The 18,946-nt window shown below is 61.2% G+C and overlaps 1 protein-coding gene across 2 annotated transcripts in view; it reads right to left on the reverse strand.

Annotated features, from left to right (window-relative positions):
• Nucleotides 1-10,732, reverse strand: part of EPHB3 (EPH receptor B3) — a 28,240-nt gene extending 17,508 nt beyond the window's left edge. For both annotated transcript variants that reach the window (XM_037407322.1, XM_037407323.1), the window contains exon 1: nt 10,573-10,732. In XM_037407322.1, coding sequence (XP_037263219.1) covers nt 10,573-10,669 — 97 coding nt within the window. In that variant the 5' untranslated portion in view covers nt 10,670-10,732. The remainder of the gene's footprint in view (nt 1-10,572) is intronic.
• Between the last annotated feature and the right edge of the window lie 8,214 nt (nt 10,733-18,946).

Here is an 18,946-nt window from a genome sequence, read left to right on the forward strand (position 1 = left end):
TGGGCTGAGCACGGAGGGCAGCAGAGGTTTCCTGCAGCCGCAGGAGCGAGTGGGGCCAGGCAGGGTCAGCAGAACTCCCCAGCCCCTTGCAGCCTGCCACTGCGAAGGTCACGGGCAGACAGCCCCGCAGGCTGCTGCGTGGTCCTGGGGCTGGCGGCGGCATGCTGAGCTGAGCTGGCAGCAGCCGAGCCACAGAAACCACTCTCTGCCCTTTAAACTGCCTCAGAGATTTCATGGTGGCCTGGTACAGAACCCATGTCCTTTCTTCAGAAAACATTGGATCACGCCAAGTGCTGCCCACCCCCCCCCAAAGGGCACATGCTAGCGTCCAGGGCCGGGGAGATGGGCAAGCACTGGGTCTCAGTTGTTCAGCCAGCGGCAGCCAGCTGCTCTCTCCCTCTGGTACACAGCACCAGAGGTGGGCTCAGAGGTGGCACTGGCCACTTCCTGGCTCAGTTCAGGTTTGCAGGTGCTCTGGAAGGACGTGAATGGTGTCAGGGCTGGCCGAGCAGTGAGTCAAAGCCACCTCAATCCTGCACGCCACAGCGAGAGCCTGGTCCCATTAGTCAAAGGGAAATTGGCTCCCAATTTCGCCAGCTTGGGGAAGTCACCCTAAGGCTTGCTTTATCACTGTCTGAGGAGTTGTCCTCTACTTACCTTCAGCTGGACAAAGGCAAGGGATGCAGCAGGAGCCTTGCTACGCTCAGTGAGTGCAGCAGGCCATGGTCAACCCCATATAAAAACAGGATTTCTATGGCAGAGTAGGATCCTGGGACAGGAAAAGAGCTTCATTCCTTGGACAGGGCTGTGAGCATTGCTCTGGCTGCCTCCTCCCTGCCCTGCAAAAATCTCCTCCCAAGCACATCCCAAGGTGCAAAGACCAGGGGTCTCCCGCCAGCAACCCTCCTGTCACCTCTGCAGTCCCCAGCATTTCACTGGGTGTTTGCAGCCCTGGAGAGGACCCATCTGGAGCTGGGGACCTCTTCCTCCCCATGCAGGGGCTCAGGAATGCAGTATGCATGGTCTGAGGCCAGCGAAAACGTTTGAACTCCCCCCCTAAGAGGCCCAGAGAGCCCGTCTCGCACTGCTGAGCGGCAGACGTGCGCGGCAGTGATGGCTGAGCCAGAAAAGGAGGGGGGGGGGAAATCAAAATTCTTTCAAGATGAAGCCGCTGGGGAAGACTCAATCGTCTCCACCAACCGGCTCTGATTTGAACGCTCTTGCCTTTGAACATGGGGACTGCCAGCTTTTATCAGGATGCGCTGGCAACACAGGACGCCAGCTCCTCGCCCTAACAAGGAGAAGGCAGCTCGTGCAAGTCCAGAGCATCCTGAAAGAAGGCAAGGGAGGAAAGTTAGTAAAGACACCCACACAGCCTCCCTGCAAACAGAGGAACCTGTTCTGTGACGTGCCCAGGCTCTCCGGGAGCTATGCACACCATGGCACCATGTCTGCAGGAGCTCAACGTGGAGTGAGTGGCCCCATGGCAGGCTCCGGTAGACAGCATCGAAGGCTGGGCCATTTGCCCCAGGATGGCTTGGCTTCCACCATAGTGGCTGCTCACGGCGGTGCTGGATGTCTCTCCCCCTTGCCACCATGCCACACTCGTCCGGAAGGAAAGGCAGCTTCTTTAGGGAGGCACTTTCAGTCCTGGAGACTGCCTGCTAGTCAAAAAGCCACCAAAAGGGGCATCTCCCCACGTATTTTAATTTCCTCCTCGGTTTTGAAGATAATTACGGCAGGATCGAGTGGCCTTGCGCGCTCCCCATTCAAGCACCTATCAGTACAATTAATCCCAGCACCGTTCTGAGCAGCGGCACAAAGGGCCTTTGGTGTAAGGTCCTTTATCTGGGAACAATGAGCTGCCTGTGGGAGAGAACCTGAGGTTGCACTTTTCCCGCTGACGAGTGTTTCCCGTACACAAAAGCCAAGCCACACAGAGCGCCCTGCACGCGCGTCAGGTCTGGGAGACCCTGCAACACGTTTTCCCGGAGCATGCCGCTCATCCAGATTCCTCCTCCTCTGGGAGGGTCCTTCTGCCCCTGACCCCAGCTAAACCCCATGGCTGTCCTCCTCCTGGGCAGCGGATGGCCCTGCTTTGAGGCCAAAGGACTCCACATGCTGCCTGCGAGGGGAAAGCACTCCTGCCCTGCTCAGCCCAAGGCAGAGCACGTGCTCCATGGATGGGGCACCCTGCAGATGGCAGCTTCGGAGCTGTCGGGTGCACGGGAGGTGGCATGCTGGGAGGTTTTGGCACTCTGCAGCCTGTCGAGGCCCCAGCTGCACTGCGGGGAGGGGAGGCTCTCCCTGATGCAGGTGAGAGCCAGGAGAGCAACGAGGAAGCCCGCAGCCGGGGAGGGAGGCAGCAGGCAGGGCACCCGCAGGGCTGGCAGCACGCAGGGTGGGCCGGGGGTACCCACGGTGGAGGTGCCAGGCGTGGGGTTCGGGAGCCTGGCAAAGGTGCCGGCAGCTGCTGTCTGCCAGCTCCCTCTGCAGGGACAGGGCTGGCAGCACCGTCGGCACGCTGCACAGCCCACATGCCCTCATCCTCCTCCGGGAATCCCGTGTCTCCCGGGGACCCCTCCTGCACACCCACCCGCCCAAGCGTCCGGTGCAAGGCCGGGGGGCTGCGCAGGGTCCCACCCTCGCCCTCCCTGGCTGTCGGGCCGGGCAGGCCAGGCGGTGCGGTTCAGCCCAAGGGAAGGGCTGGAGCGCTCCCTATCGCCGCCCACGCTGGGAACCTGTCCTCACACCGAGCAGGGCGCCTGCTGCTCCCCAGCGCCGAGGGGGGAGACGCGGGGCCGCCGTGGGAGCAGGCCCCCCGCCCCATCCCGCTCCAGAGGGATACGGGGGCTCAGACCGCCCGTGGCCACCAACGCACGCCTGCCCCTGGTCCAAGGCGAGCCCACAACTTGCCAAGGAACTGGGAACAAAGGCAAGAGAGGAGGGGAAGGGAAAAAAAAATGGGGCCTGTATCACAGCTGTGGCCCTTCATGCCAAGGGCGTTTGGCCCATCATCAAAGGGGATCGGATTTGCTGAGGCAAATGATGACACATCCACTTCAAGCGGGGCAGGTTCTGCCTGCTGCTGGAGGCGAGCCACCGGAGTGAAGAAGTACTGTGGGCACTTAATAATAGACTCATTATTTCTGCATTATGGCAGGGCCCAGAGGCCCCAACTGAGATTAAGGCCCCTTTGTACACACCACGCACGCACAAGGGCAGGCAGTCCCTACCCCAGAGAGCCTGGCCAAAGAGGGGCAGCACCGGCTGGTCCTGGTACTATTGCCGGTCCCAGCCCCGCTGGCACCAGAGTAAGCTCACAGTAGAGCCCGAGATGCCAATTCCAAGGATGCTCCAAGGATGCATCCTCCATTTCCCAATCCCACATCTGCACCAAGGTCTAACAACCTCATGTGGGCAGACGGCCTCATGGCTCTGAGCCACTGGCGGGATGCATCTCCCTCACAGTCCCCCCCGTTTGACCCCAAGGCCCTGCACCTTCTGGATGGGCCAGATCCAGCTCCCAGGTGGCCAGGAGCTGCCTGGCACACGGGATGGAGGGGGACGGGAGCACTCCCTCCATCCAGCCCTGCCCCGTTGCCCACCCGCCGGCTGCTAACTGGCTGAAGAGGGTTTTCCGGCCGCGTGCTCTTCGCCAGGAGCTGTTTCCTGACGGCCGCGAGACAGACTGAAGCATGTGAGAGAGGACAGGTGCCAGCTCTGCGAAAAGCAGATCAAGTGGCAGCGCCTAGGATGCAGGGAGGGACAGGCATTTGTTTCCTCCCGGTCACGCACTGGGTCGAGCCAGGGAGGGCAGATTTCTGCCATTTTGCAAGCAGGGCCGTGCCAAGCCAGGCTCCAGCGCCTGCCAGCATGCACGCTGCATGCACCCCCCTCCAAAGCATGGTACGTGGATCCTGGGGCTTTTGCAGGACAGCAGGCTCCTGCCCTGCAATCGCACGCCAAGGACACGTGCAGCCTGCTGCCTGAGCCCTGCCAGGTCCCGCTGCCAGGCCCTGGTCCTGCAGAAAGGCCATACTGACGCTGGGAGAGGACGCAAGCCAGCTGCCCGAGTCCAGCCCTGCACTGCAATTACTGTTCTATTAATACCGCGGGGATTTCGGATGTCAAAGCCCGGTGCGCCACGCCGGGGTCAGCTTGGCCAGGGAAGAGCTGCCATCCCTGCCCACGTGGTGAATGCGCTCTGGTGCTCCCTGCCTCAGCCTGACCAGGGGGAAAACCTGCTTTTGCTCTCTAGGCTGCAGGCAAGGGGAATGGACAAGACCCCACAGACAACATCTTGGCCCTGCCTGCTGCCAGACATGCTGCCGGCCTTGGAAGGACTGCTGCCTTCTCGGGACAGGCATGTCCCTGCCTGGCCCAGGGGAAGGGGCTGCCTGCTGCAGCTCCCCACCGTGGGGACACCACGATTAGCCATGCTGGGCAGGCAGGAGCTCTATGGCCAGCAGACAAGAGAGATTTATAGGTTGCCATCCCCAGCAGAAATGGCCATGCAGCCACCTTCCACTGCCACAGAAATAACTCATCTGATCAGGAGATGCCAGACCTGTTCAAGCCACGAATGCCATTGACCAGGACGTAGGCAGCAAACTGGCCTGCAAAGCTGCCTTCGTTTCTAGTCCCTGCTATGATAGGGATGCTCCCGCCACCTCCCTTCACAGCCCCATTGCCCTGTGGCCGTGGCTTCATGTGGCAGGTGTTCCCATGGGGCCACCAGGCCAAGCCGGGCTGGTGTGGGTGGATGGAGCTGGATGGAGAGCCCCAGAGCCCCAGGGGGAAGGAAGGGAACACGGTCAGTGCTGCAGGCCTGCCTCTGCAGGGCAACTGTTCACGGCAGGCTGCGATCCAAAGGGCCCCTCTCCTCCCTCCAGCTCCGTTTTTTTTCCAGGTTGTACTTCTGGAAAGAGCCCAAGGAAGAAGTAATGATATTTAAAAAAAAAACACCAACACCCCACCCCCTCCCCAAAAAAGGTTACTCGCTGCACATCCAAAGGTTCGCCCCACAGACAGGGTGGCTTGGCTGCCAAGCTCCATCCCATCGCGGCAGCGCGGAGCGGGAGTTTCTGCCAAGATCTCCCTCCTCTCTCCTGCCTGGGGCAGTTACCCAAATCTCCGCGCTGCTCTCCACTCGCTTCCTCGGCTCTCCTCGAGCACCAGTCCCATCTGGAACTGCTTAAACCCAAATATCCCCCCCTTCCCCAGCTCCCCCACCCCCAAAGTCAGATTCTTCCAGAGTTAAAACAAGCACAGAGTCAGGAGGGGGTGCCGGGCCGGGCTGACTCGCTCCTTCATTTCAGTTTAATTTCTGGGGAACTAGAATAAATCTGTTCCTGGCGATCGTTCAAGCCCTGCACATTTTTCTCATTAATAAAAAAAGGCCTTGGATAGCACGCCGCGTGTGCGTGCGCGCCTGCCGAGCACCCCCCTGCCCCGCGGGGTCCCTCCCGCACCCCAGCCCTCGCCAGGCAGGCGGCTGAGCACCCAAGGGACGAGCAAGACTGGTTGTGGGGGGCGGGGGGCGGTGTCCCCTCCCAGGGACACAGACGGGTTTCAGCAGCCCTGTGCGATGCCACACCTCGGAGAGGAACAGAGAGGCCCCAATCCCCCCCCCCCCCCCCCCGCAGCTGCCGCAGGGCAGGAAAGCCCTGGCGGAGGGCTCCCCTGGGAGGGGGCGTCCCTGCTGCACCCCCTTCTGGCACTGCAGCCCCCGCCGGGCCCCCCGGGGCATTCCTGGGGAGGGGGCTGGGAAACAGGTGTTTGTCAACAGCTCCTGCCACATGCGTGAGAAACACCAGGGCCCGGCAGCACGGAGCTTAGTGACAGGCAAAAATAAAATAAAAAGACACACCCCCCCCACCCCCACCGCAGGAACCCACCCTCCCAGCCCGGACCCCCAGCCAGCACGCGTGCAGGGGATGGCCATGGGGCTAGCGCTTGGCCCTGCTGCCGCGCTCCTGCCTCTTCCCAAGATGGCTCCCTTTCCTCTTCAGAGGGGCGGCCATGCGAAGCCAGCTCTGGGCTCGCTCCCTCCCGCCTCGGGGAGCTTAGGCTGGACGGCTCGGTGGCATTGAGGGGAAACTGCCAGGGAGGGCCGCAGCCCCTCTGGAAACAGCAGTCCCACAGGAAGGGGATGCAGCCCTGCTCCCAAGCTTGGCCCCACAAGGCCTCCATGGCCGTGCTGAGGGCTGGATGGTACCAAAGCCCATGTGCGGGAGGCCGGGGCCTCGTCAAGCGCGCCAAGCCGGGCCCGCCACCCTACAAAATGGCTCCTGTTGGGCTCCCCACGGAGCCTGCATGGGGCTCAGCCCTGTGAGGGGACGGCTGATGCCCTGCCACCAGCCCCGCCCCAGCCTGAGCACAAGGCTGGTTTTTGAGCAACAACAACAATAAAAAAAATGCAACAAAAAACCAAAACAGGAGTTCAAATGGGACCGTCCCACCCAGGTGGGAGTGCCACTGCATAAGGCTGCTGAGCTTTCAAGGTGGCAGCCCATCATCAGGGGTGCGGGGCTGTGCCTGGGCTCCCTGCAACGGGCTTCCTGGCTGTGGAGGGGCACCCCCATCCGCACTGTCCCCCAAACGCTTCATCTGGGAAGAAGCCCGTTCCAGAAGTGACACCAATGCATTACAGCTTCGACCCTGGGGGAAGCTCTGGGGCGACAGCAGCCACCGGCTTCACCACAGCCCGTGGGGACAGTCCCCCTTTCCCGGGGCTCTCCTCGGGGCTTGGCTGGCACCAACCCTGCCGCCTCTGCCAGCCGGGATCGGGGATCCCGACCCCAGGGCCGCCCCGGCACCCTTCCCCCAGCGCGGCTCCCAGGCGGAGACGCTTAATCCCGACAAACCAGTTTGACTCAGCACAACAGGAACAGCTACAATTTTAAAAACATGCAAGTCTGTGATTCAGATTGCTCGGGCTGTTTTAATTAAACGCCAAGCTCCCCTGCTCCAGTGGCAGCACCAAACGGCTCACGGAAAGAAAATGCAACAAACTGGTTTCCCCAAATATCTCTCGCAGTAAGTCATCACAACAAAACAAGGAGTTTCGGTTCATTCCTTAAAAACCAGAGGCCGCTATTCCCAATCGCAAGGGCCGGGCTGGCACGGCCCCGCAGCCGCAGCCTCGCCGGCTGAGCTGTGCGCGGGGGGAAACGCAGGGCTGCAAATGGACCCCGGTGCTGTAACTTTTTGCTCTCCACAGCTCCCCACATGCTCTGCTTGACACAAAGGACAGCCCTTCTCCCCGCCTCGGGAGCACAGACGGGGCGGGCTTCCTCCAGCGGAGCTTTTAGCAAAGAACGGGAGATTTAATGAATCCAGCGAGAACAGCGCAGCCCCACGACCTGCTTTCCCTCACAGCCCTACCCCAAGCATCAATAAAACAGCAGGGCTAACCCACCCCCCCGCCATCACCCCACCGAGAAACATGCCATTTCAGTGAAAAGTAATTAAACAGAAAGCAAATATCCTTGCCAAGAAAATACCTGGCAGTTCCAGTACAGGGATCAATTAAGCCGGGGTTTGCCGGTGAAGAGAGCGTGGTCAGCCTGTGTAATGCCTAGCTGGGGACTGGGAGGCACACATGGGCAGAACCCAGATAAGGAAAATTCTGCGCCCCCCCCCCCCCCCCCCCCCCCCAATCCTCCTGCTCTGGGGAGTTTGGTCTTTTGCTACAGCCCGAGTCAGCTCAGGGGCTACATGCAGAATGCAGTGCCTCTGCACCGGGGTTCATGGGGGAGCACACGGGAAACGCCAACTTTACACAGAGTCCCGTGCCCAGAAAGGCTACTCAGGGCAGGAGCTGCCTGGGAGAGCGGCTCCTTGGGAGAGCAGGTCCAGGTCCCAGCCCTCCCAGCCCACTGGCACCTCCAGAGTGAAGGGCAGATGGAGCCTGCAGCCATCCACGCTCCCTCAGGCCAGGGTGTTTTGAAGCCTGGGGTTTTACCCCCGGACAGTCAGCAAGGGCCTGGAACGCAGCACATTCCCCACGCTGTTTCACTGTGTCCGCTCCCCACAGGGCCTCTGCTCCCACAGCCCCGCCGGGACAAACTCCTCGGCTCCAACCCCTGTGCTGGAGAAAGGATCCGCTGTTGCCCCCGGATAGAGCATTCCTTCTGCAGCCGGCCTGGGGACTGCTGAACCGGAGAAGAAAAACACATTGTGACTTCAAACAGACCCAGCGCACTTACAGGATCTGGAGAGAAACCATTTTCTCCTCGGCAGCACAAAGCCCTCACTGAGCTGCTGCCGAGCACAGCTTTTCCCCTCCACCCCCGTGGGGCCTTGTAAAGAAACCCAACTCCCTGCCGTCCCCCCGGGAACGGGCAGTGCCATCCAGGCCCGAAGCTCCCTGCCCTTCCAGCTGGGCACTGGCCGCAAGCCCAGCCTGTCGCCCCCTCAGAGGGGATGGAAAGGTGGCCAGGTCTGGGGACCGCTCGCTGCCGTTGTCTTCAGGACATGCACGCAGATTTACGGCCACACCAGATTTACGATCAGCACTAAAATACCCGAACGTGCATGCTAGATTTACAGTAACCACTCGAACGCACGGGTCCCCGTCAGGAAGTAGCGTCGCCAGCAGCCAGAAATGCCCAGCGCAGCAGAAGCGCAGGAGCTCGCTGAAACCAACACGAGCAACGGCTTCCTAAAGCTGGACAAGGCAGAAACCTCTCCCGGCTCTGCTGCAACTTTCTCTCCAGCTCAAACAAGAGCGAAGGGGAAAGAAAAAAAGTTAAATAAATAAAAAGAAAATCCCAGGGGAATCGGGGCCAGCCCCAAAGATGCTGGGCTGCTGCCAGCCAGCCCCAGAGTGATTCCACGGGGCTGGCACCCAGCTGGGCCCTGACCTCCTTGGGCAGCGTGTTCGGTCCCTGATCCCTCTGTACGCTCGGGAAAACCCAGTGATTCCTCAGCAGGAGCTGTTTATTTTGTCTCCCTCCAGCTCTCTGCACCGCTCCATCCCCGGACTGGGGCTCCCTCGCTTCCCGGGGGACTGGCAGGACTGTCCCCGGGCAACGCACGCCGGTGCTGCCAGCCCCCACGACGGCTTTCCTTCCCCGGTTCCCAAACCGCTGATGCAAAGTGGGTTGCGAGGGGCTGTCCGCGGGCGGGGGGCCCCGCCAGGCTCTCTGCCCACAGCCTCACCCTCCCGCAGCTCTCTGCAGGCAGGGCTGCCAGGCTCGGCCCGGCGCGCCGCGCCCGGCTGGGTGCTCCGGACCGGGCATCCCGGGAGGGCTGGCACCAGGCGGGCTGCTCCCTTCCCTCCCGCCGCGGGGCTGCCGCTCAGCCCGGAGCTCACGGGCCGAGAAGGCCCACAGCTCCCTTTCCTACGGCGTAGAAAGCAGAATAATTTTTAAAAAAATTTCCCCCCCTTTAAAGGAAAAAAAAAAAAAATCGCAGGGAGGGAAGATGAAAAGAAACACGAACAAGCACCCCCAAACTTTCTACAAAGCCCAAAGCCGGAGGAAACGCGTCCCTCCAGCAAACCGCAGCGGGGAAGGGCTCCTGCCCACGGTCACCCCCCGGTGCCGCAGCCCAAAGCCCGCACCGAGGGGCGACGGCAGCGGAAACCCGCTCACAAAACTGCCTCCGAGCACACAAAAGCCCCCGCGCCGCCCCCCGCCCGGGTGGAGGCACCGACCGCTCCGCTCCCCCCGGGGTTTCTCCCTTCCCTTCCCTCCCTCCCGCCGCTCCGGCAGCGGGTTCGGTTACCGGACACCGGAGCGTCGCCGCCCCCGGCCAAAGCCGCGCACACTTTGTGTCGAGACAAAAAACCCGTCCGGGCCCCCGCCTCTCCGGAGCGACCCGCCTGGCCCGCCCGGGGTCCTCCCGGTCCCGCAGCGGGGCCAAAAGCCGCTTTCCTCGCTCAAAGCCGGGGGAGGCGACAGCGCTGCCCCGCGGACCGGGGTTCGCCCCAAGGGGCGGTCACTTAAGCCCCCTTCTACCCCCGGCTCCACCAGAGCGCAGGGGGCTGCCCGCCTCCCCGCCCGCGGAGCGCGGCCCCGCTCGGGGATGGATGCGGCACGCGTGGCCACTCGCCCCGGCGGTCCCACGCCGGAGCCTCGGGGGTTAAGGCGGCGGGCGCGGCGAGCCCTGCCGGGGAAGGGATGGAGCCGGACACGGCGCACGGACACTCCTCCGGCGGCCCCACCAGTTCTGGCACGCCGCGAGCTTCCACTGAAAGAAATATTAATTTTCCAGCCCTCTCAGTCGTGGCGAAAAGCCTCGGAACGTGAACCGAGTATCCAACGAGGCGCCGCTCTCTGCCAGCGGTCGCCGGCCGCGGCCACCGCGCCTCGGCCGCACCGGGCTTGGTTCCACGGGGCGTTGACTCTGAAACCTACTGAGGGCGGCTAAGCGCTGGGAGCGGGGCTGGGGCGCGCTGCGGCGGCGAGCTCCTTGCGGGGACAACCGGGCGGCCGCGGCGCGACAAGCCGAGCCAGCGGCGGACGCCGACGAGGCCCGGGGACACCCTGGAAGGGTGTGTGCGTGTGTGCGCGGTCGCACGGGCCCCGGTGCGGCGGGCGGGCACGCCCGCCTGGTACTCACCCTCCAGAGCGCGGCGGCCACCGGGGAGCAGCAGGAGCAGCAGGAGAGGGAGCAGCGGCGGCGGCGGCGGGGGGGCCCCCGGGCGGGCCGCGGCCATGGCGGGGGGCGGTGCGGGCGGCCCCGCCGGGCAGTCCCGAGCTCGGCGCCACGCGCGGCTCCTCTCGCCGCCGCGCCACGCTCGCGCTCTGGCGCCGCCGCCGCCGCTGCCGCCGCTGAGCCGCGCGGGGCGGGGCCCGCCCGCCAATCAGCCCGCCCCTGGCAACCCGGCGCCCCTGGCGACGCCGAGCGCGGCGCCCATTGGGCAACGGTGGGACGGGAGGCGGAGCCTCCGCGGAAAGATGAATTGGAAGGGGGCGGGCATTCCCCGGCGCGCCCCCGCTGGCCCCGCCCCCGGAGCGGGAGGTGCAGGGCGCGGAGCGCGCCCCACCCAGCGGTCGCCCGCGGAATTGGGCTCTTAAAGGGGCCGCGCTCACGGCCTGCCCCGCAGCCCCCGGCTCGCCCTGCCCTGCCCCCCACCGGGTGCGGGTGAGTGTGTGAGGCTGCTACTGTTGACGGGCCCCTCCGTGCCCCACCACTGGCGGCCTGATCTACCTGTGCCACTCATTGCCATCCCACCCTCTGCAGTCCCATCCCATCATCTCATGCATCCCACCCTGTGCCATTCCGTCTCACCCCATCCTGTCCCAGCTCATCCCATGCATCCCACCCCACAAATCCCACCTCGGCTCATTGTATCACATCCCACACCTCCCCTCCCCATCCAATCCCTGCCACACCATGATTCTCATCATGGTGACAAGGCTGAGTGCTGGGATCCTGGCCAGGGTGACACCATGCAGTTTGCTCCCCCCAGCACCTCCTTCCCCCACCCCTAGGGTGCCTTCCCCTCCACACTCCTCATGGGAGATGGTACTGGCTACTGTGCATGCAGCCACAGCTTCCAAGCCTATGAGTGCCTCAGTCCTCTTCCCCTCTCTCTCACCATTGACATTGGGAGGTTTTGGGATCCTGTGTGGGACAGACTCTGCTCCCTCAAGATGGTGCACACACACAGTCCCTGTGTCCAGAGCCAGCAGTGCCACATCCTTCAGGACAAACACATCCCTGTTGTGCCGGGCGTGGGACACAGGCTGCGACCTGTCCTGGCCCTCTGCACTGCACCACAAGTCTCCTCAGATGCCTGGGGAGGCTGGGCCTGAGCTTAGCAAAATCCCCTAAGTCCCTGATTTTGGGGCACACTGATGCCCTTGGCCTGCAGGGTGGCCGGGAGCTCCGTCAGGTCTGGGGGTAGTGGGGTGCATGGCTGGGCGTGCTGCCCTGGGCAGTCTTGCCCCCATGGCACAGCCATCTGGGCTACCCCCGCTGCAGCCGCCTGCCATCTGCAAGCGGCACCTTGCCACAGCACTCTCCGCCCCAGAAAGCTGCCCCAGAAACTCCCTCGCCGTGCAGCCGCAGCCCCGGCCCTGCGCCAGCACAGTGGGGTGGCTACGGGCCCATGCTCCCAGCCATCTTCTCTGTGGTTGCTGGCAGGAGCAGGAATTTGGGAGGTTATCAGGGCTGGCTGTGGATGACCTCTCTGCTGTGCGGGTGGATGCAGAGCATGTCCATATTGTGACCTCCTTCTGCTGCACAAACCCACTAGGGTTGTGGAAGGGTATTTTCCTACCTTGTCCCAGAAGGATTCGGCTTCCTGGCCAGAGAGACTGCACAGGCCCAGGCTCTGCCTGGGTTGCCAAAAATTTGGAAATGACCGATTCCTGTTGCAGGAATGCTGGTATCCTCTGGGAGCTGCAGGGAGCCTTGCCAGGACACTGTGCCTCAAGGGCTGACACAGTGCCCCAGCACTGTCAGGCATGGTTCCCAAAGGGAAAAGCCATGCCTGAGAGAGCCAGTGTGCTAATTTAAGGTGGGACATAATGTATGACTGTGATAAACCTCTGCAAGGGGCAGGAGAAGCAGCAAGTGGGACACTCTGGTCTCCAAGTAAAAAGAAATGGTTGGGGAGCAAAGCAGCAGAAAGAGGGTCACCTCGGTGAAAAATATCAAAGTTTGGGCAAAGAAGCAGAAGTTGTTGGGTTAGACATGCTGTCATTCAAAGAGATGAGCAATGGAGAAGTGAGTGACGAAGCTGGCACCGTTAATGTGTGCACTGGGGTTGAATGCTGTGTCACTGGGGAAGGAGAGTGGTGGGGGCTGATGGAGATGCTGAGAAACTTAACCAAGGACCAGCCTCAGGGTGGGAAGATTTGCTGTCTTCCCGTGAAGTCACTCCTGGGAAATCCTCCCTGCTGGAGACATGGTACCAACCACTGCAGCCAGAGCCTGCTGGCTTAGCGAGATGCAGAAACCTCTTTTATTCTGCGATTCCAGAGGTCTGAGTTACCCAGGCACAAAATTTCTGAACGGAGCACATGGGGAAATTGCTTATTCACACTTGAATAACTCAAAAATGGCTGAACCAATTTTACTTAAACTTTCCCCAAGAATTCCCCTTGGAGCCAAGCCATGCCTGGCAAATTTCAGCCCAAAAGGAATTTATTTCAGAAAAGGACGAGAAACTGGAGCAGGGAGCGGGGGGGGGCACAAGTGGGGGGAGGATGCTGCATATAATCGCCTCTCTTCCCATGTGCTGTAATTAATGAGCCCCCACTTGCTCTCACCGGGCTGGTGCTGCCAGCCGGCCTCTTCTCAGAGCCTCCCAATCCCCCAGTGCAGGCGGGCGCAGCACTGCAGTCCCAGCTGGGGGCTGAGGATTTCAGGACCTGGCCAGGAGTGGTGCAGGTAGCTGATCGGGGAGCCCTGGGTCGCTGCCTGGGTGTCACAGCTGGCAGGCAGCCTGGGGAGCAGCGCTGGCAGGGCTCAGGCGCCTGCACAATAGGAAATAACTGTGGTAACTGTGTGGTATTTGCTGGCAGGGGCTGGCTCTGTAATGCCAATCCGCCTGCTTGTGCAAGGACTCAGTTCTGAGGACGGCGCTGCTGCAGCCCTCGGGGGCCAGGGTGATGTCGTGGCCAGGGAACACACAAGCCCACAGTTATACGGGCATCTCTCAGCCCCACAATGTCCCTGCATACATTCACCCAGCCCTGGTTCCCTCCATCGACACCTCCCCAGCACCTCGGGGTGATGGCTGGAGCTGGACAGGGCTGCAACAGGGACTGTGTTGGCATGATGTGGGTAGGGGTGGGGCTGAGAGGTGAAACGTGGGGCCGTGGGGTACACCGGGGAGAGTGTCTGCAGCACTGACCTGAGTTAGTGATGCTCTGCCTTAGAAGAGCCCTCCAGTCTGCATGCCAAAGATGCGGTGCCCACGGTGTCCCCAGGAGGCATTCCTGCACAGACGGAGAACAGCAGGACTGCAGGACCGGCTGAAAAGAGATGAATGGAAAGCCTCGAAAAACGGCAACATCCATGGGTTTTCAGAGGACAAACCTCCCAGCTCAGCCCTCTCTCCTGAGAAATTTCCTACCTAGAGACCCCATCCTGCTGGACCAAGCCTGACTTTCACTCTCTGTTTCCAAACACAGCCCCGAGGTGCTCCAGTGATGGGCTCACATCATGCTGGCACATGCATGGTTGCATGTCAGACCATGGCTGTGCACATGGGTGCACCCATGCACCCTGCCCACTGGCCCAGGCACCACCCCTCACCTCGTTTGCATGCAGCAACCTCAGCTGCAACTTAATAAGGAGAAGGTGATTAGGGAACAATTATTCCTATTTTCTCAGAAGATCTAAGGGGCATCAAATGAAATTACCCTGCAAGAATTTTAAAACAAACAGAAGGGAGTGCGCTCCTTGCCAGGCAGCCAACCCTGGGAGCTCATCACTACGGGACAGATACGGGGACATGCATTTGAAGGCTGGCACCGAGCGGATGGGACAAAAAACCCCTGCAAGAGGCCTCTGTTGCCTGCTCATCAGGAGTGCAGCTGTGCCAGGGATGCGGGAATCTGGGGTGGGGGGGATCCCCCGTGTTTCTGGGCTGGGTACTGCTGCAGCAGGGCCTTGGCATCTCCACGTCCCCTGTCTGAAGGGAAGCACCTGGAGGGGCAACACATGAATGGGCATCTGGGGCAGCCATGCGGATGCTTGGGAGTCCCCTTAATACCATCCCTAGCACAAGGGGGGCCCTGGGGGGCCCCATCGCCCCATTCCCAGGGCAAGGAGGGCGGCTGTGTGCCAGCTCGCCCAGCTGGAGTGCTTCCCGCCGGGTCAGTGTCGGCTCCAGCCTGTCTCCTTCCCAGGCTCCCTGGGCGCTTGCCCCTCCGGGCACTCCTCCCCGTGCTGCCGGGCGCTTGGCACTGCCAGCGGGATCAGGGTGACCGGCAGTGCCTGTGCCAGTCTGGCTGGGCCCCGGCGAGGCGGCCACCTCCTGCCCCCCACTTCAAAACTCTCTCCTGTCCCACCCACATCCACCACCCCTCACCTCTGGCAGCTTCAGGATGCAGTTAAACACTTCAGCACTTAAAATTTCAGGTGCTAATTGCTTAGTAATGAAAACTTTAATCACAGGGCAATTAAAACCTTAAGTAGCTGTGGGAGATCCATTCCACGTCAACAAAAAGAGAGTGCCGTCACTGCTCAGGCACCGCCCTGGCACGGTGTGGCACGTTGTGGCTGGGAGAGCCCATCCTGCAGCCCCTGCTGTCCCCTGCTCCGGGAATCTGGGGAGCCCCCTGCTTCCCATGCCGAGCAGGAGGTGGCCAAGGAATGATCAGCTACAGCCGTAAAACTTAAAACCCAGCTAATTTCGGATTAAGTGCCATATGAAAGGGTTTTGTTATTTTAAATCTCCTACTTTCCAAATTCCCAGGATTAAAATTCTCTGCATTTATTTTAACCACATAACATTTGCAGACAAATCACTTCTCCCAGTGCAAAGTTTGAAGCAGGCTTAGGATATAAAGCCCAGCCACAAGCTTCGGGGTGGAATTGCTGCAAGCGTCTGTCAGTGGCCACCAGCCCCGTTTGTGGCGAGCGCTTGCAGGAGAGAGCTTGGCCACCATTTCTGCAGGGGGAAAGGCCCCAGCCTGCCAGGTGCTGGAGCCTCGGGAAGCATTGTGAGGAAGAAGGGCGCCTGGAAACCTGGCTCCTGTGCTGATTCCTGCACTGGGGATGAGCCCTTGGGAAAAATCCAGTGAGGTCTGTGTGTTTGCAGAGCTGGCCCTGTCGGTCTGCTGCGGGGCACATGTTGCAACCATGCTGATGCTGTCCAGGTGACACCATCCACTTCTGCATTAGCCCTTCCTCATCAGGTGCTGACAAGTGCTATGTAAGAAAAAAAAAATAAAAATCAGTGTTTGTGTCCTTTTCCCCCCTGCTTTGCAGCCCACCAGGTCTGAAAGGGAAAGGAAGCGCCTGGCCTCCCACGGCTCCAGCTCTCCAGGACAGCACAGGGGGGTGGGTGGGAAGCAAAGGCTCCAGGGCCGGGGGACAAGATGCAGCCCCAGCTGCTGGGAGGTGTGGGAAACAAACGTGGGTGCCTGTGGGCAGCAAACTGCTCCCCACTCTTTATCAAAAGCAGCATCGGTGTCTGGCAAATGTCACTGCTGCATGCTTCCCGGCTGGGAGGTCCATTTCCTCCCATCACCTCCCATTGCCCCCTTCCCTTCGCTCCCTCCTGCCCTGCGGCAGGACAGGGCATGGTGGCCTGGGGCACAGTGGCCGTGGGGCTGGGGGAGGGGCAAGGTGGGAACGTCAGTTGTTGATGCCCCATGGTGGGGTCCTCACCCAGCCTACTGCCTGCTCGGGCACCTTCACTGACCAGGCAATTAGCAGCCTGGCCCCATTAGTGATGTTTTAGGGGGCAGCAGCTGAAATGACATCACAGACATCCTTTACATGCCCAGCCCTGAGCTGGGGGCAGCCCGGTGCCCGCCTTAGTCACAGGGAGCAGATACTCTTTAAACATGGAGGATTTAGGGACTGCACCCCAGCCTGACACCACGGAGCCATCCCCAAGTGGAGGGTAGTGACCCCCAAGTGGGGTGACAAGATATTTGGGGTTCATGCTCGTATCTGATGCATGCAGAGATGCTCGGCAGACCCTCCTGGCTGCAAGAAGCCAGAAGGCCTTGCTTGACTCTGCATGTCCTGCAGAGCCGATCACTCCCCTGGACTGAGCACACAGGCACTGGCCTCAGGTCCTGTCAGGGCTGCCTGACAGCAGCCAGGGGTGATGGTGGCAGTGGGTACAGCAGGGCTGCAGCAAGGCCAAGTGCAGAGCTTGGACCCCACCAGCCTCCACCTGCCCACCCTCTCCAGGTGCTGCGGACCAGGGGCAACCCTCAGAGCAGGGGGGCTTTCAGGGACCCCTGACCCGAGGGTTTGGCATCCCCCAGCCTCAGGGGTACCCTGGTTCTGCCTCTCACCCCACCTGGAGCATCCCTTGCCCAAAGCCAGCTCCGGATGCTGTGCCTCCTGTCACCATGGCAACCCCCATCCTTGCCGGGTTGCCATGGCTCCCCGGCCCCCAGCCGCAGCGCATCCTCAGCATGGAGAGGACCCAGTGTTTAGGGTCCTCAGGGGCTGCCACCACAGGGGATGCTGTGTGGGGCCTGGGAATGGAGGGGTGAGCCGGGGCCAGAAGCAGAGCTGACATCATACTAGCATGTCCACATCACGCTGGTACCATGGAGGATGGGCTCTAGGACCACCTGGGACCTTAGGGGGCTGATGGGATGGGGTCCCCCAGGAGCATCACTGATAGCAAGAGGGTGTCATCACTTTGTGGGCTACCCTCATGCTTTCCAAGCTTGTCTCCTTCCTGCCCAGGGTTTCTCCACTTGGCGCAGCTGTCCTGGCCCCGCAGGGCTGTGTTGGTGGGAAGGCACACAGGTGCCAAAACCTTTTGGTGTGGCTGCATGCTGGCAACATCAACAGCACCAAGCATGACGTGACCGCCCTCCTGTACCCTGTTGTCCCTGCTCACTGTCCCATTGAAACACCTTCCCACCCATTGCACACACCCCACCAGGCACTCAGGGAAACCTCAGTGTGGGGCGCCTGTCACTGCACTTGCTGTGCCGAGGTTATGTCTCTGCTCGGCAGCAGTGTGCGAGCCTGGCGGGCTCCAGGCTAGCCATGCTAAGTAAACACAGCCACCGTGAGAAAAAGGCAGCCAGGAATAAATAGTCAAACAAAATAATAAGCTGAAGGAATAAACAAAGCGGGGACGTGCCCAGGCATGGCACAAGCCTCCGACGTAGCGCTTCCAAGCCAGGCTCCGACCCAGCCCCGGCATCCCGCGGGCGGTGGAGCCCAGCCTGCTGGCAGCGCCCTGGCCGGCTGTTTCCCCCCATCCCCCCTGGCTGCAGGGATCCCCTTGCCCCGCCATGCCGCATTCCTGGGGTGCCCAAGGATGTGGGCGCAAACACCCTGGGAGAGGTGCCAGGCAGTGCCTGGCCTGCCTGGGATTTGCATTCGCTGCCCTGACGCTTGGCTCAGGAGGGATAAGCCCAGGCTTAGCTATTGCTTCCCCCGGGGCTGGCTCCCAGTTCCTAACCAGTTTTGCCATAGCCCTTTCCCACAGTAACTGGGGTCAAGGGAGCCGCATGGCCTCCATCCCCCCGCCTCCTCTCCAGTGCTTGGGAGCTTTCATGGTTTAAAAAGTTTGCTGCGAAGCAGACAGTGCAGGGCGGAAAACGGAAGCCCTGAGAGCAGGGGTCTGCAGCTAGGGGGACTGGCAGAAGTCCCCAGGGGATATGGTACTGGCGGGGGGACCCACTGGCAGGTGGCGAAGCTGGGGTGCAGACCTGTAGCTGCCCCTTTGGAGCCTGGATGAGGTTTGGCTGGTGGTGTGGGGGCCAGTTGAGAACCTGCAAACTTCTCTGGGAAAACCCGTAGCACGGGGCCCTGCTGGCAGTGAGGGAGAGGGTAGCTTGAAGGACTCAGGGTGTAACATGCTGTGCCCATCACCACAAACCTCCTTTAAAACTCCCCGCAGGGCCCTGACACTTCACCTCCCTCCCTCTCCAGCTGGCATCCATCGGTGCTCAGCCAGGGAACAAAGGAACACGGTTTAAAGTAGCCAGTTATTTTAAGGGCCTGCACTGGCAGTAACAGGCAAAAAATAGAACGAAAACCAGAATAACCATCAAAAGAACATTCCCTAATGCATACTTTTGCAGCAGTGCTTCCATGAATTTGGTGCAAAATCTGTTATAGGCAAAAAAATGGAAATAAAAGGCAAACCACAGCAAAGCCCATCCACAAAGCAGCAGCCGGGCACCCCGACAGGGTAGCACACTGGTGATGCAGCAGTGCCAGCAGCCGGGCGCACGGCTGATGGGATTTTGCACGTAAACTTTTCACGTGCAGGTTTCCCTTGGCTTTTCCAGCCCAAAAGCACCAATACAAACCAAACAGCTGG

Source organism: Falco rusticolus, chromosome 13 (assembly GCF_015220075.1).
Source record: "Falco rusticolus isolate bFalRus1 chromosome 13, bFalRus1.pri, whole genome shotgun sequence".
In the NCBI taxonomy this organism is placed as follows: domain Eukaryota; kingdom Metazoa; phylum Chordata; class Aves; order Falconiformes; family Falconidae; genus Falco; species Falco rusticolus.